Source organism: Halichoerus grypus, chromosome 14, assembly GCF_964656455.1.
Source record: "Halichoerus grypus chromosome 14, mHalGry1.hap1.1, whole genome shotgun sequence".
NCBI lineage: Eukaryota > Metazoa > Chordata > Mammalia > Carnivora > Phocidae > Halichoerus > Halichoerus grypus.
The window spans coordinates 74,150,184-74,167,355 of record NC_135725.1 but is presented as its reverse complement, the minus strand read 5'-3'; the positions used below and the strand labels follow the sequence as shown (position 1 = coordinate 74,167,355).

Genomic DNA, 17,172 nt, shown 5'->3' with positions numbered 1-17,172 from the left:
TTGACCCCCTTCGAGAACAAGCAAGAGTGACTCACAGGAGGAAGAGGAAACCAGAGCTCCTGGGCTGTCCCCCGTGAGCACAGACTGCCCAAAGTCATCAGAAGGAAGAGGAAAACCTGCAATAGAGCTGTGGCCAGAAGTGGCCAGAAGACCCATGCAAATAAGACCCATGCAAATAAGACCCACCCACAACTGCCTGGAAACCAGGCCAAAGGAGTTAGAGCACAGAGTACATGCCGCATGGCCACCCTGCGGACTGGAGCAGGAGACTCTGAGGAAGCAGGTAAGGAGCCACAGAGGGTCATGGGGGGATGGATGGGACACAGAACCCCAGAGTCCTGAGGGGCACTGCTGTCAGCCAGCATGAACACTGGCCTGGGAGGCAGGGCTCCTGGGACCAGTTTTCAAGCTTAGCAGTTAGTTAGCTGTGAAGCCTTAAGCAAGCCACTTCACATGCTGAGCCTCGGCGTCCCCATCTATAAAATGGGTATAAAACTATCATGCCAACCGTGTACTAAGCACCTGCTGTGCTCTGCAGGGCATGTTACAGATACTATCCCTTCCTCGCAGCAAGCCTCTAAGGTGGGGGATTATTAGCCTATTTTACAAAGAAAAATGATAAGCCATTTATCTAAGACCACACAACAAATAAGTCTGGTTCCAAAGCCTGCATACTTTCAACTCCCTATCCTGCTTCCTTCACGGGGTGGTTTTAAGGAATCAAATGGCCTTGGGGCACCTGACTGGCTCAGTTGGTAGAGCATGTGACTCTTGATCTCAGGCTTGTGAGTTCAAGCCCCACACTGGGTGTGCAGATTACTTAAAAACAACAACAACAATAAATAATTGGACAAAAAAAAAAACACCAAATGGCCTTATGCAGATGGGAAAAAACTGTAAAAGGCAATCATCAAATGTAGATGTGAGTTGCCTCACTTTAGATCCTAGCCAGGACGGAGGCCCTTTGGTAAACTGTGAAGTCCTATAAAAATGCTAGCTCTTGGGGCGCCTGGGGGGGCTCAGTCAGTTGAGCCACTGGATCTTGGTTTCAGCTCAGGTCATGATCTCAGGGTCGTGGGATCGAGCCCCGTGTCGGGCTCTGTACTCAGTGTGGAGTCTGCTTGGGACTCTCTCTGCCTCTGCCTCTCCCTCTGCCCCTCCCCCCTGCTCACTCTCCCTCTCAAATAAATACATCTTTTTAAAAAATGCTAGTTCTTCATCTCTCTCGAGGGTAAAAACTTTGGGGTGATGCTATAGACAATATTTGGCTGACTTGGTCACAGACAAAGCTGATACCTTTGGGGTGGTGTCTAGGACTTACTGCAGCTGCGACAGCATGGGGGGTGAGTGGTGGAGGGAGGGTACGTGGTCAGAGTCTCTCCTGGAGAGAATGGACTCTGCCCTGCTGCACCGGAAACAGCAGTGGAGGTCTATGGGGATCCCGGCAGATAAGGGCCCAGGTGCTGAGGCAAGAATGATTATTCCTCCTCCTGAACGGGGCCCTTTACAGCTTCGGCCACGGAACTTCAGAAAATGTGAGGTCTGCTTTTGGGGGGGGGAGAGGGAGGTCTTTAAGGGCAGTAATACAAGTTTATTGGACTACAGTAAAGTTAGAGGATTTTCAGACAAGAGAATTTAAAACAAACAAACAAAATCCACCTATAATCTTACTCCCAGAGATAACTACTGTTGACATTTTGGTGTTTGCTTTTCCAGACATTTTTTCCATGGCACACATATGCAGAATAATTGAATAATATCATGATATGGTTTTATTACTGGTTCTTTTTGCTTAATTGCATATCACAAACATATTTCCATATTAATAGATACTTTAGCGCATCATTTTAGAAAAAGACTTATTTATTTATTTGAGAGAGAGGGAGGGGGAGGGGCAGAGGAAGAAGGAGAGAGAATCTCAAGCAGATTCCCTGCTGAGCGAGGAGCCTGACGCAGGGCTTGATCTCATGACCATGAACTGAGCCAAAATCAAGAGCTGGACATTCAACCGTGTCACCCAGGTGCCCCTTATCACATCATTTTAAAGGCTGCAGAATGTCTCTTCATGTGGTTGGAGCCGAATGTCTTTAATTAACGTCCCACCGTTGACGGAGTATGTAGTTTTCCATACTTCACTGGTAGAGCCGCGCTTCTACGGGCATCCCTACAATCAAGCCTTTGCACAGGTCCTTGATTATTTCCATGGGACAGATTCCCAGCAGGGGAACTGCTGGATCAAGGCTATTACCTTTCAAGGCTTTTGTAAGTACTCAAGGTCTGCTTCGGACACACTCTGGAATTCAGAGCTCCTTAAAGCTCAACGCAGAAAACTTTCTCATGGCTTCAAGGTCAACCTTGATCTTTCCTGTCTCTCAAATCCATTTGCAGGGATAATGGCCCATCTCATAGGTAGTCTTTGCTGGGCGCCAGGCTCTAAGAGCTTTACCTTCAGACATACTACTTTCCTCTTCAGAAGACACTGAGGCACAGGCTAAGCAATTCAACTGGGATCACAGCCCTGATAAGCAGTGCATTTGGGGTCATGAGCCTCAACAACATGGTTCCAGAACCTATGCTGTTCACTGCTTTTTGGGAAGTGCTTTTGATTTAATCTCCAGAGATGGTTTTTATTCCATCCCTTTGATCTTCTCTGCCATGGCCTTGTCTAAGTCAAGCACCACCATCCCAGCCTGAACGATAAAGTCCCTCATGGTCTTTTACTTCCACTCTGTCCTTTTTAGTCCGTTCTCTGCTCTGGAATGGTATTGTTGTTGTTATTAAAGATTTTATTTATTTGAGAGAGAGAGAGAGTGAGAGAGTGCATGAGGGGGTGGGGTCACAGGGAGAAGGAGACTCCCCACTGAACAGGAAGCCTGACGTGGGACTCGATCCTGGGACTCTAGGCAGTTGCTTAACCAACCTAGCCACCCAGGCACCCTAAAGATTTTATTTTTTAAGCAATCTCTACACCCAACATGGGGCCCGAACCCACAACCCGGAGATCAAGAGCCGCTCTAGCTCTACTGACTGACCCAGCCAAGCACCCCTGAAATGGTGCTTTTAAAATGGAATGTTAAAAAAAAAAAAAAAAAAGGTGATGAGCCCCACCCCCCATCCCTAGAATTCAATCCCGATTTGCTCCCCAGCTTATAGGGCCTGCCTCCACCCTCGCTGGCTCGCTCCTGAGCCACTTTCCTGCTCCAGCCCCACCCACTGCACCTCAGGCTTCTTTCACTTCCAGAATCTGGCAGAGTCTTTTTTCACCTTGGGGCTTTGGTACATGTTGTTCCCTTGGCCCAGGACGTCCTTCCTCCACGCTGTGTGGCTGGTTTCTCGTCGTCCTTCAGATGCAGCTTTCAGACCCCCTCTTTGCAGCAACCCTCCCTGGTGGTTTCCTACGGAGGCCGTCCCCTAAGCCCATTTTTCCTTCCTCTCCTTTGTAGCATGCATTACATTATATATTTATTGCCCACTGCTCACTAGGCATCTTTTTCCCTCATGACACTCTAAATGTCATGAGGTCAAAGTCGTGCCTCTTTGGTTCACCACTGTTTACCCTGTGCCTAGCACAGTTCCAGGCATGCAGTTGGTGCTCAATACCTTAATAACTGTGGAATGACTGGTCCACAGAAGACATTCGTAGGTAAGGATCCTTGGTAAACTCCCAGCTTCGGCCAGAGCTGTTCCATCCTCCTTCTGCGTACCTTTGTTTCCTCTTCCCTACATGGAGCAGTGACAGAAGTCTAGAAGGAAACCCGGAAGCCATGGGCAGGAGAGTGTCAGCAGGTTTTGCTTCAGGTTTCAACTCAGTCAGGGCGGATGGTGTCCTTGGAGGCACACCAGGGAGACTTGGTTCCCCCAAACCCCCTGCACGCTTCCTGGATTCCTACAAGAGACTCCTGGCATGAGCAATCTCCCGATCAGGGGCTAAACACTTACTATGTGGTGAATAACACACATCCAGCAGGTGGTACCGCGGCCTAGCTGGGGGACCTTGGGTGAGAGCCACTTCGTGCCTCACATCAGCAACGTGAGTGCTTAGGATGGAAAAGTGGTTTTTCAACTTTTTTTGTCCCCCCTCAGCAGCTCAACTCTTCAACTTAATTCAAGTGATCGATAGGAAAAAAGCTAGGTGTTTCTGGTTGACAAGGGGAAGTGGGGCTGGAACTCTCCTTCCTGACTCCCTCTTTTAAGTCCCCAAGGGTGGGGAGATGGCCAACCTTTGGCCATCTAAGACCTCAGGAGTCACTGCCTGCCAGGCTGATTGTCCGTGTTCTAAGAACAAAGATGGCAGCAAGACTTGCATGGTTACAGCTACTTGGGCACATTAAAGGATTAGAAAGGGAGGGTGCCTGGCTGGCTCAGAGGACCATGTGACTCTTGATCTCATGGTAGTGAGTTCGAGCCCCAGGCTGGGTGTAGATGTCACTTAAAAATAAACAAATTTGCTGAGTCTGCGGTGCAGAGATTTTAGGCTGTGTAGCAGAAAAACTTCACAGCAATCGAAGTGCAGGATGGACAGCCCCTTTGTGTTAGGAGGAGGTTTTAGCCATCTTAGAAATGAGGGCCCAGGAGAGATGCCCAGAGGCTCACTTACCCCCTCCACAATCTAGAAAAAGGAAATTGCCACCCCTACCTTCCTAGGCCATGGATCCCAGGTCTTGAAGAGACCGCCCACAATCTTGCAGATGTTTGGCTTCCATGGTTGGTTGTTTGCCACACCCTGGGGGAACTCTGGTCCCCCACCTCCCCACCCCCTGCCACCCAGGCAGCTCTGTGGCCTGTGCAGCAGGCAGGTGTGCTCAAGAGGCTGCAGACCGGGCCACCTGGCAGCTCCAGGTGCTCTGTGTGTGCTGCCATGGAGACAGGCCCCGGGGCTGGTGGCTGGTGGAGAGAAGGCAGTCTCCCAAAGCTGTGTGGATTCAGGAGAGGGAGAGACTGGAGCCTCGGGTCCTTCAGGTAGTCTGCCTGACCACCCTAGTACCAAAGAAGCCCAGGTGAGTGCCCTGGGGTTTCCGGGGACAAAGGGAGGGAGGAGGAGCCAGGGGAGGGCAAATATTGGGAGGTTCTGGAAGGGCTGACCTGGGGACCTGGGCAGGAGAGCCTCTCTAAGCTTCCAGGTCAAGGAGAAAAGCCTTGCCAAGCCAGTGAAGTGCTCTGCACAAAGACTGGGCAAATGGGCTCTGGAGGGTTGGCCCTGTAGCCCAATGGAAGGAGGGAAAGAGGGCCTGGCATTTGTCCCAGAGGAGGGACAGACCAGAGAATTCACAAAGGCCATCTCTGCATTAGTCAGGGACTTGAGGCAGCAGGGAAGGAGGTATTTGCCTTATAGCACAAACCACTGACGGGCTCCCCTCCCTCTCCCTGGAGTCTGAGAAGTCAAGGGCAGTCACATGGAGCAGAAGGAGCATTTTTTTTTCCACTTCCCAAGTGGGGGTACAGTCCCCTCCAGTGGCAGTTCATTAATGGTGGGGTGACTCAGGCCTTTGCCCTGGTAGGGGGGATGCTGCAGGAGCACCAGACTTAACTCTACAGCTTAGGAACTTGGTGATCTGGAACAAGCTGCTTCATCTTTTGAATCTAAGTTTTTCATCTGTGAAATGTGGGTGACAGTATGTTTTGACAAGGCACAGAACCCTTAGTCTAGGACCAAGCACAAGGATGGAGCTCAACGGGTTATCCCTTTGCTCCTTTTCCCCTTCTGCCAGGACATTCCTGCCAGGCCTTCCTGTGTCTCATCTGAGGATGGCGGAGCAGCAGGGCCGGGAGCCTGAGTGCCCTGTCTGCTGGAACCCCTTCAACAACACATTTCACACTCCCAAAGTGCTGGACTGTTGTCACTCCTTCTGTGTGGAGTGCCTGGCCCACCTCAGCCTGGTAACTCCAGCCCGGCGCCAGTTGCTGTGCCCACTCTGTCGCCAGCCCACTGTGCTGGCCTCTGGGCAGCCGGTCACTGACTTGCCCACAGATACCGCCGTGCTCACCCTGCTTCGCCTGGAGCCCCACCACGTCATCCTGGAAGGCCACCAGCTCTGTCTCAAGGACCAGCCCAAGAGCCGCTACTTCCTGCGCCAGCCCCAGGTCTATACGCTGCACCTGGGCCCTGAGCCTGGGAGCCAAACGGGGCCCCCCCAGGACATGGGCCCTACCACCAGGTCTCTGCCCATTCCCATCCCCAGCCACTACTCTCTGAGGGAGTGTTTCCGCAACCCTCAGTTCCGGATCTTTTCTTACCTGATGGCTGTTATCCTCAGTGTCACTCTGTTGCTCATCTTCTCCATCTTTTGGACCAAGCAATTCCTTTGGGGTGTGGGGTGAGCACTGTTTCTGGACAAGGAACCAAGCCTTTAAAAAAAATTTTTTTTTTTTTTAAATTCTTATTATTTGAAGTAGGCTCCATGCCCAGTGTGGAGCCCAACATGGGACCTGAACTCACAACCCCGTGATCAAGACCCGAGCAATCGAGAGTCACACACTTAACTGACTGAGCCACCCAAGAGCCCTGGATCTAAGTCTTTCTTGACTGCTGCTGGGGATGGGGACTGCACAGCCTCATTTGGGGTTGTCTTCCTTTGTAGTATTGTTCATTTTTACAGTCTATCAGTTAGTCCACGTGTTTGCTTCTGCAAACAGATCCCTACCATGATGAGAACCTCTGAAAGCTAAAAGGCTGGGAAAAGATGTGAAGAGACCTCTAGGTGTGAGCCACGGGGCTAAGAAGGGCAGAGAAGCAGATCTTTGTTTATAGGGCTATGGAACAAATTGTGCCAAAGGGCTGGACCACGGTATCCAGGAGCCTGACTAGCCCAGAGAGAAAGTTGGGTTTCTCAATGGAGTTGCCTCGAACTCAGTTCACATTTGAGCTGCTCTTTTTAATAGGTGTTGCTAAAATTTTGCGAAGTGAGCTTCAATTCTGTGAGCAAATGTGCGTATCTTCTTTGTTTTCTCTTTGGAAGTCTTGCCACCAGTCCCAGGAAAAAATGGTGTGCATTCATGAATTCACACACTTACTCATTCTACCACCACTTACTCGGCCCACATTATGTCAGAACTAGGGGAAGAGAAGGGTGGGATTATCCATGGGTTACACAGAGCCTTTACCAGCAAGGAGGGCTGCTTCTTGTACAAGACAACCTCTTGTCAGTATGTGGTTTATGGAGTGTTGAGAATATAAAAGTTTAAAGGTGAAAAGAAACCAGGGTCAATGAATCAAAAGAAATCTGAGATTTGGAGAAAAGGTGTAGGCTGGTAGGTGCAGAGGCCCCAAGCAAGCCTGGATGTTGGGTAGAGTCAACTCCCCTCCTCCAGGCAATGGAATTCTATCTGACCTTGAGAGATAAAGCAGAAGCCTTGGACAGAGGAAAAGCCTTAGCTTCCATCCCAGGCCATGCAGACAGGGGACCCTGGTCTTCATTTTACAAGACAGAATCTTAGAACCAAGGCAAACTAGATGCTTCAGCTGTTTGGCTACAAGTTGCTACCTCTGCACTTTCTAAAACCCCTTCTGCTTCCCCAGTTTTAATACTGCCCTGTGGCCCACAGTGGTTAAAACACCATCACAATGATGAAAGGATCTTGATTTGTGGAATAAACTTTCAGAGGTCAGAAACGGAGTTGGTTTTGTTCTAAAAATTTTGTGCTTAACGGAACTAGCTTCTATAAATTCTTAAGGGATCTTAATGTACAAAATATTCCAAAATAGCCAAGACCTATATTTCATGTTTCCTAAGACCAAATGGTGTTAAGCACCAACGTGAAGAAAATTCTCCATTACAAAACTGGAATGCCACCCTATGTATCCCGCCAGGGGACTGACACCTACCTCTCCATTTGCGCCATCGAAGATAATTACACTAAAGCTGGGACTCAAACTCTCCCTGCTGACTTCATTTCTTTACACATCCTTGCTCCTTAACATCATGGCAAGTAAATTAGGCAATGATCTCCCCCATGTTCTCTGGGCCATGAGGAGAGGGAGAGGAGCCGGGGGAAGCTCAGGAAGAAACACCTGCCGCTGCACTAGAGCTTACTGCTCTGAGTTAAGGAAACTTCATCCGTATTCTGCAGGTGACCTGAGGCTCCACAGGTTTTGCTGTCTCGTTCCAGCTCACCAGCCAGTAAGCGGTGGGGGCCTTTTAGTCCAAGTAGAATTGGGGAGTGGCTCTTGGAGTGGCTAGTATACCATCCAAATAAGGAAAGATATAAGTTTGAGTTTTTTGGGGGTAGGGCAGGATACGCTCAACAGTAGGGTGTCTTCTATTTTCACCTTCAGTAGTTCTAACCTTGGGGCATGCAGAAATGTCTGGAAGCATCTTTGGTATTCCAATGAAAGGGGTGGGTTGTGCTTCTGGCTTTTATTACTCTACAGGTCAGGGATGGTGAGACATGCTGCAACGCTTAAGACAGTTCCACACAACAAAACATCCATCGCAAGACGCGAAGTTTCCTGCTGAGTGACAGTACAGGCGCCTTACTAGTTCATGGGGTAGAGGTGGTGAAGTCCCGGGACCCCCTCTGGCATGCAGTCAGACTGAGATGCAGTGACTCATCACAAGGGAGGTGTCACAGGCAGAGGGGCTAAAAAGCTCTGGCTTTGTATGGGAAACAGGCCACACTGGCTGGACTGGCCATTCTGTCTGCCAGTGCTGCCAACATACTCAGTAAATCCCTATGAAATCTCTTCCTAAGGTCACAGACACACAGACAGACCAGGCTCCATCACTCACTGACAGGGTAGCCCTGAGCAAGTTACTTAACTTCTCTGAGCTTCGATTTTGTCTGTAAAAAGGGAATACGACTTAACACAGAAGACTGGGAGGATTAGATGAAGTGTCTGAACATGCCTGGCAAAGTCTCTAGGCAGGAAGTGTCCTTTAAGTGGTGGCTCTGATTCTCACTATTATTATGAAACGCTATATTTGGTTTATGCTTCTCAGCTAACTGCCTCCTTACAATGAAGTAATGTATATTTCACAAGGGAACTGTTTTGCCAAAAGCTTACATGAAATGTGTTCACCTGATTGCTACCTCTAAATCTCTTGGAACAACCACAAAAAAAAAAAAGTTTAACGGAACTAACAGTAAAATTAAAACTTGAAAAACTTAAAACCTTTGTTAATACACTATATGCAGACTGCATGCTAATACACTAATGTTAACTATTACTTTACACATACTACAAAAGTTAGTAATGAAAAATTATTTTTCACGGCCAACTATGGAGGAAATAAAACCCATTAACACTTAAACAATAACGAAGTGCCAAATGCCCAACAGGGGGCAGAGCCGATAATTCAGAAGCTTAACCAGGACTCAAAATATGCAACTATTTGGTTATAATTAAAATTAGACAAAAGAGTTTAGCTATATTATCACACATTCATAGTTTGCAGGATAGAGTTATTAGACAAAGCCACTGTCAGCCTCTCTGGAACAGCAAATGAAGTGTTTTGAACATTCAAGGAAAAGCCATCATATAAGCCCTTCTCCACTTCTCTATATGCAATCCTTTCTTCTTCCAAATTCCTGTATTTTTGTCAGAATTTACTGTGTACTTCATGTTCAGTGGTTGTGTATCTGGGGTGGAAAGAGGTGAAGGTGACTGCTGCACGGCCAATGAATATGAATTAAGAGAGTCCAGACCCAGTTTGCTAATAGTCTGGCCCACAAGGCAGTAGTCTCTACAAAAAAAAAAAAAAAACAAAAACCTATTAGCAGAGTGCTTATTAAGAAAAGAAAAACTGGAATAAGCCATATTTGGTATCAACCATTATATCTCAAACAAAAAAAAGGGGGGGGGAACCTCTATGGACCAATGGCTGGGATTCAGAAAATGCCTAACTATACAAAGTAAGTCTTTAAAGGACATTTTTTTTTATAATAGGATTTTACTCTGTAGCAAGTGCGTAATAAAGAAAAAAAGAAAGCTGATGTTGACGAATACCCATGAGGGATTTTTCCCGGTTACCTTGCCATGAAAGGTACATCCTCTTAATAACCAATACAAAGGAGGTGGCACAACAGAGACTTCATGTTTGCTTTCTAGAAATTTCATTGCCTCTTGACACAATGGCCTAGCTTTGGGGTAACACAAAGGATGCCAAACTTCAAAGCAAAATGGAAGACATTTTCAGACAGGGCAAATGTTCAGTTCTGAGCTTCCTGATGCAGTTAGCATTCCAAGCAAACTCAACAGGAAGAGGTAAAATCTTCTTTACTGCATAACCCTGAGCATAGCTGCAGTCTACCTCTTCATCTCCTGTTCTAAAGGCAGAGGAAAGGTTCGCACTCTGTCAAGGCACTGGTTAACCAGGCGTGTGGTGAGAAGTGCCTCTTTACTCGAGGGCTTCCAGACTATAGTGCAGCTGCTTGCTCTGTGGGTCACATGCAGTCCTGAAGCACGTACCACGTAATGGAAAGCCAAGTTTCAAAATTAAAAATGGAGCCAGTCACAATCCTGAGTGCTGTGAAGGAGGCAATAGGGCATTCAAACAAAAGATTAATAAAAACAATGTCTACACAGTCCGTAGCAGGGCTTGAAGATGAAAATAAAAATTTCAACTACAAAAGGGGTTCATCAACACCCAGAGACTGGGCTGCCTACCTGGAGTGGAGGCTGACATGGAAATCCAATTCTTTTGAGGGTCTATACATGGTAATTGGCAAAAAACATGATAGAATGAAACATATCAATTCCTTTCTTTTGAAAATGGCTCTTACGGAAGAGTTTGAGGTTAGAGTCCTTTTTCCATGGCCCTGCCTATTCAGCCATCCAGAGCTTGAAGGTCCTGTCATATGAGCAAGTGGCTATGAGCTGCCCATCAGAAGAAATGTCTAGGCCCATCACTTTGCCTTCATGGCCAGCCAGAGTCTTCAGTGGCGACCAGCCTGGGTGGGTCCAGATCTTGGCGGTGTTATCATAAGCACCAGTGAGCAAGAAATTCCCATGGATAGCTTTAAGAGAAAAGAAGGGGAGCTGCTTGAGGAATTCAAGTATCAAAAGAGGAAAGAAAATGAAAGCACAAAAATCTGCTAGAATATATGATTTCAAAAAAGAAGGTATTTCTCCATTTGGAAAAGCCCAATATTCTCACCTACATTCCTACGAGACCTCCAGGAAAAAGGGACTACACGCTTAGGGAAACGAATAACATTATTAAGGTCTTCTGGCTCTTTCCCTGGCAGTCTTTTTAGAATAACATTAAGGATTCAGTGCTTACAACTTTCGGGGGAAAAAAGCACTTATGGAAGTCTTCTTTACTTCCAAACAAGAAGCATGCTGTGCCATAGCTCTATGTGAAAATATGGTAGAGGGAAGGAACTTATAATTTGCTCCTTTTTCAACAGAGACCAAATTCTCTCTTGTTCCACTTGGAAGTTAACCTAAAGCCTGGCCTGCATTCCATGGAAGTTCAATCTATCTGTCCTGTGATTAGGCAAAACAGGAGGAAAGCTTACGCTCAAACTTGACACCAGTCACTAAGTTCTGATGGGCAGGGATGGTATAGACACAACGCCGTTGTCGAAGGTCCCACACTTTGCACGTGTTGTCACCACTGCCAGTTGCAATGTGGTACCTGTGGATCAGATACAGTGTCCAAATTAGAAACAAAGATATATTCTTTTTATCTCTGACCAATAACCCTTCCCACCCCTTAATCAATGAGTTCATTTTACCCATTGGGGGAGAAATTTATTCCATAGATTTCCTTCAGGTGGCCTTCTAAGAACATGATACACCGTCCTGTGCGCAGGTCCCAAACACGACCAAATGCATCCAGTCCCCTGACAAAGTAATTTATAAATGAACATTCTGAATCCATTTCTCCTGGAAGCAGGGATACGTAACAGGTGAACTACTGAGCTGCCCCTGGCTAGGTGGAAGAATGCTTACCCAGTGCCAGCCAAAGAGCCATCTTGATGGAAGGCAATGTCATACACACCCATGCTGTGGCCTTCCTGATGCAGGATCTCCTCTTGAGCCTCCAAATCCCATAAGCGCCATGAGCGGTCATAGCTACAAAAAGAATCAAACCAACAATTAGCCAGCAGATATTCAGCTCCTACAATGTGTAAAGTACTATAAACACTTGTAGCTTGTATTATGCTTCTGATGAGGCGCCTGGGTGGCTCAGCCGATTAAGTGTCTGCCTTCAACTCAGGTCATGATCCCAGGGTCCTGGGATTGAGCCCTGCATCGGGCTCCCCGCTCCAAGGGGAGCTTGCTTCTCCCTCTCCCTCTACCTGCCGCTCCCCCTGCTTGTGCTCGCTCTATCAAATAAATAAATAAAATCTTTTAAAAAAAATTTATGCTTCTGAAACTATTCATACAACCATACTATCAAATTCTTTTCTGGCATAAAAAAATACCTCAACAACTAAGCATATCTGTCTTGAGTGCTACCTGGAAAACCATGGACTTCCTATAAATTTATTTCAGTGGCTATTTTAAGAATACAGTTCTCTCAGAATGGCCCAGCAGAGACTGTTGCCTTCTTTCTTTCTCAATTCCACTGTTAAGTCCTTTCACTCACTGAGTATTTGTTGGGCCTTCAAATTGGATGTTGGGGATACAAAAATCAGTCATGAGCAAATAGATCAATGCAACAGATGAAGAGAGTATAGGAAGAGACCCACATATTTTTGGTCAAATTATTTTCAATGAGGCCACTAAAGCAATTTCAACAGGGAAAACGAAGTCTCTTCAATAACCGGTGGTAGAGGGACGCCTGGCTGGCTCAGCTGGTGGAGCACGAGACTGATCTCATGGTCGTGAGTTTGAGCTCCATGTTGGGTGTAGAGATTACTTAAATAAATAAAACTTACATTTTATTTATCTACTTATTTAAAGAGGAAAAAGTATGCGGGGGAGGGAGAGAATCTTTTTTTTTTTTTTTTAAGATTTATTTGAGAGAGAGAGAGAGAACACAGCAGGAGAGGGAGAGATAAAACTCCAGCAGACTCCTCCATGAGCCTGACTCGGGGCTCAATCCCATAACCCCAAGATCACGACCTGAGCCAAAACCAAGAGTCGGACATTCAACCGACTGCACCGCCCAGGGGCCCAGGGAAAGAATCTTCAGCAAACTCCACGCTGAGCATGGAGCCCGTTATGGGGCTCAATCTCACGACCCTGAGATCATGACCTGAACTAAAATCAAGAGTCAGATGCTCAATTGACTGACCCACCTAGGCATCCCTTAAATAAAAACAAACAAAAAACCCACCTCAATAAACATCAAATAAATAAACAAACAAATAAATACATGGTGGTAGAACTGTGTGTGAGAATAAAGAAAAAAAAAACCACCTCAAATAAAAAAAAATAGGTAAAGCATCCGGACACTGCACAAAAGAGGATTTACAAATGGTCAATGGTCAGGGCGCCTGGGTGGCTCAGTTGGTTAAGCGACTGCCTTCGGCTCAGGTCATGATCCTGGAGTCCTGGGATCGAGTCCCGCATCGGGCTCCCTGCTCGGCGGGGAGCCTGCTTCTCCCTCTGACCCTCCCCCCTCTCATGTGCTCTCTCTCTCTCTCTCATTCTCTCTGTCTCAAATAAATAAATAAAATCTTTAAAAAAAAAACAAAAAACAAATGGTCAATGGTCAATAAGCAGAGGATAAAATACTCAATACCAAGAGAGTCATAAGAGTAATAAAAATTGGAACTATGAAATTTCACCATGCACTTGATAGAATAGGCAGAATGATAAAACTGAAACCATCAAATGCTGGCATGGATGTGAAGCAAGCAGAATTCTGGGAATGTAAAATTTACAACCAATCTGAAAAACCATACGGAAGTTTTAAAAAAGTTAAAAATCCATTTACTCTATGACCTAGCAACTGCATTCCTGGGTATTCATTCAAGAGAAAGTAAAGAAAAACATGTCTGCAAAAAGCATCGTACAAGGGGCGCCTGGGTGGCTCGGTCGTTAAGCGTCTGCCTTCAGCTCAGGTCATGATCCCAGGGTCCTGGGATCGAGCCCCACATCGGGCTCCCTGCTCCGCAGGAAGCCTGCTTCTCCTCTCCCACTCTCCCTGCTTGTGTTCCCTCTTTTGCTGTGTCTCTGTCAAATAAATAAATAATCTTTAAAAAAAAAAAAATAAAAGCATTGTGCAAGAGTCTTTATATAGCACCTTTATTCTGAGTGACCCAAACCTGAAAACAGCCCAAATGTCTATCAAAGGAGAATGGATAAACTGTGGCAGAGCCATACAACTGAATACTCCTCAGCAATAAAAAAGAACTACTGATACATGCAACAACATAAATGAAACTTTTTTTTTTTTTCTTTCAGAGAGAGGGGGAAAGAGAGAGTTAGAGAGAGAATCTCAGGCAGGCTCCACGTCCGGCATGGAGCCCGATGCGGGGGCTCAATCTCATGACCCTGAGATCATGACCTGAGCCAAAAGGAAGAGTCAGATGCTCAACCAACTGAGCCACCCAGGTGCCCCTGAATGAATATTAAAAACATTATGCTGAGCAAAAGAAGTTAGGCACAAACAAGTTCACACAGTATGAACAGACAGAATTAATTTACAGTGATAGAAATCATATCGGTGGTTGCTTTGGAAGGGGGAGTCCCCTGTGAAGGGGCATGAGGGAACATTCCAGGGTGATGGAAATATTCTATTGACAGGGATGTGGGTTATGAGTGTATGCATTTGAATTGTACACTGAAATCTATTCCACTGCATGTAAATTATATCTCAGTTAAAGAGTTCTTTAACAGGGTGCCTACGTGGCTCAGTCAGTTAAGCATCTGACTCTTGGTTCCCGCTCAGTTGACGATCTCAGGGTCTTGAGATCAGGCCCCGCATTGGGCTCTGCACTCAGCGGGAAGTCTGCTTGTCCCTCTCCCTCTGCTCCTTCCCCCACCTGTGCTCTCTCAAATAAATACAATCTTAAAAAAAAAAAATTCTTGGGGCACTGGGGGGCTCAGTTCTTTTAAGAGTCTGCCTTCGGCTCAGGTCATGATCCCAGCGTCCTGGGATCAAGCCCCAGGTAAGGCTCCCTGCTCAGTGGGGAGTCTGCTTCTCACTCTCCCTCTGCCTCTCCCCTTGCTCATGCTCTCTTCTCTCAAATAAATAAATAAAATCTTTTACCAAAAAAAAAAAAAAAATCTTTAACAGCTTCTGGCCTTACTGAGCTTATAGAACCAGAAGGGGAGACCGATTTGTTTTTTTATTTTTTTAAAGATTTTATTTTTAAGTAATCTCTACACCCAAGGTGGGCCTTGAACTTAACAACCCCAAGATCAAGAGCTGCAGGCTCTATTGAATGAACCAGCCAGATGCTCCAGAAAGGGAGACCAACTTGTAAGCAGAGAGATTAAAATACAATGTGCGGTGGAAAAAAACAAAAACCAAAAAAACCACAAAACACCACTAGTATTGGTCAAGAAAGAGAAGAGTGAAAATTCTAGTTTTCTGGCAATTAGTAACTGAAATTTCAGATTAACTGCAGTTTAAAAGCAAATACAGTTGGCCCAAACTTTATCATATACTCTCTTCTGATTCTGATTCACTGCAGCCCAAGAAAATCCTACTTCAAGATCTCTGTTCTTAAAATTTCCTTGGCAGTCAGTCATAAGGGGTTAACAAGATGCCACAGGCCTGTATGGATAGAACAGTAAGAGGATGGCTTACCAGGTGGTGCCCAAGAAACGCCCCGAGGGATGCCACATTACACGGGCCACACGCACTGTATGGCCTTCAATATCCGCCACTGGTTCATCACTGAAAAAGAACCATATAGAAAGGAGTAAACTATTTTATAGTCATAAATATTCATTGAATTTATTAACTACTGTGACAGATGCACCCGTTCTGTAGGATTTAAAAGGCCAAATCCTAACTAAACGCACTGTTAAAAATGCAGGGTTAACAATTTATGTTACTTCCCAAAGTCTTAAAAGAGCGTTGGTGGTATAGTGGTGAGCACAGCTGCCTTCCAAAGTCTTAAAAGATTTGGGACTATTTCATGTGCTCACAGGGCAAAACTGCCCACAGCACTTCAATACACACTATCTTGCTATATCTCAATTCAGTATGTTAATCAATGCTTAATGCTATTATCATTTAGGATTAGAGAAAAATAAAAGATAATTCAGCCTGACAAGCAAAATAGTCTCTTTACACCAAAGGAGTGCTGAGATTCTAGAAAGAAAACATATTTTAATAGGGATGTGAAGCTACAGAAATCAAATAGTTTTGGTACAAGTGGACTACAGATAAATTTATCTCAAACTTTAGCTTGTTGAAGGATGCACACGAAGAAAGGAACTCCTAAATAGAGGCTTAGTTTCCTTTGGTGGCCATTAAATTCTACTCCCCAGCAACCACGGAAAAAAGAATTGAAACACCAGTGAAAGGAAGTAAACACGAACCCTAAAGAGGGCAATTAAAAAGGGAACTTTGTCAATGTGCATACATAGAGCTAATCAAAGCCCTAGGGGAACAAATATTGCTAAGTGATACCAAAGCCAATTAAAACTTGCTGTGCTCAGAGGTAAGACCCTGTCTGGCAAAGAGTACAGACGCTAATTAGCTCTGTACAAAAACCTGGCAGAAAAGTCGCATGTGCTTTCCCAAAGAAAGAAAACTAAGCAACTGAATTCAGATTTCTTTTAGCCAACAAAGAGCTTTCACAAATTTCCTGGAAAACAATAATCATAAACACATTAAAAACCCCCAAACTGCTGTAATGGGAAAATATGTTCTAGGTAAAGGAGGAAGCTGTTGGGAGGAGACATCACTTCCTTAGCAATATTGCCTCAGAACTTCACTGTCCTCTCCCCTGTGGCCGTTTGCTAGGAGCCAATGTGCTACCAAGAATGTTATCTTTACTCAATCTACCAACTAGGGCTTTTCTCCAAGTCAGTGTATTGCACAGGAAGTATAAATAGATCTTTCCAGAATAACTGGACTGGGAAAACAATGGCTACTATGTTAGAGGCAAAAATCAAGGCCCAAAGTTAAAAAATAAGAAAAACCTAACATAACTCCTCTGTCGAGAAAAGGTCGAAGAAAGAAATCCTACATTCTATGGTCACACCACGTTCCCTTGACTCTTAGACCATGTCTGGGGTTAGATGCCAGATTCTCAGGTCCCAAGGACCAACCAAGCAACTCTTTAGTGACCGCAGTATGGGCAGAATAGTCATGTTCA

At 45.7% G+C, this 17,172-nt stretch overlaps 2 protein-coding genes across 6 annotated transcripts in view; one reads left to right on the top strand and one right to left on the bottom strand.

Moving 5' to 3' along the window:
• The window catches only part of PRPF4 (pre-mRNA splicing tri-snRNP complex factor PRPF4), a 40,466-nt gene that overhangs the window by 12,457 nt on the left and 10,837 nt on the right, over window positions 1–17,172 (bottom strand). The window contains exons 10-16 of one of the 5 annotated variants that reach the window (XR_013443802.1): window positions 15,651–15,740; window positions 11,894–12,016; window positions 11,677–11,784; window positions 11,458–11,576; window positions 10,604–10,953; window positions 6,235–6,345; window positions 3,601–3,743 (exon numbers count right to left, since the gene is read on the bottom strand). Coding sequence is in view for 1 of the 5 variants with exons in the window: in XM_078061633.1 (XP_077917759.1) it covers window positions 10,760–10,953; window positions 11,458–11,576; window positions 11,677–11,784; window positions 11,894–12,016; window positions 15,651–15,740 (634 nt within the window). In the remaining 4 variants the exon portion in view is untranslated. Of the gene's footprint in view, window positions 1–3,600; window positions 3,744–6,234; window positions 6,346–9,097; window positions 9,681–9,967; window positions 10,954–11,457; window positions 11,577–11,676; window positions 11,785–11,893; window positions 12,017–15,650; window positions 15,741–17,172 lie in introns of those variants that run through there. The other 4 variants (XR_013443804.1, XR_013443803.1, XM_078061633.1 and 1 more) reach the window with 4 other exon arrangements.
• Window positions 5,661–6,318, top strand: RNF183 (ring finger protein 183). Its single transcript, XM_036121976.2, has one exon. The coding sequence runs from the start codon at window positions 5,662–5,664 to the stop codon at window positions 6,316–6,318; it is 657 nt and encodes a 218-aa protein (XP_035977869.1). The 5' UTR covers window position 5,661.

Coding starts and splice junctions, on each gene's coding strand:
- RNF183 (XM_036121976.2), top strand. CDS start 5,662: ATGGAGCTCAACGGGTTATCCCTTTGCTCCTTTTCCCCTTCTGCCAGG.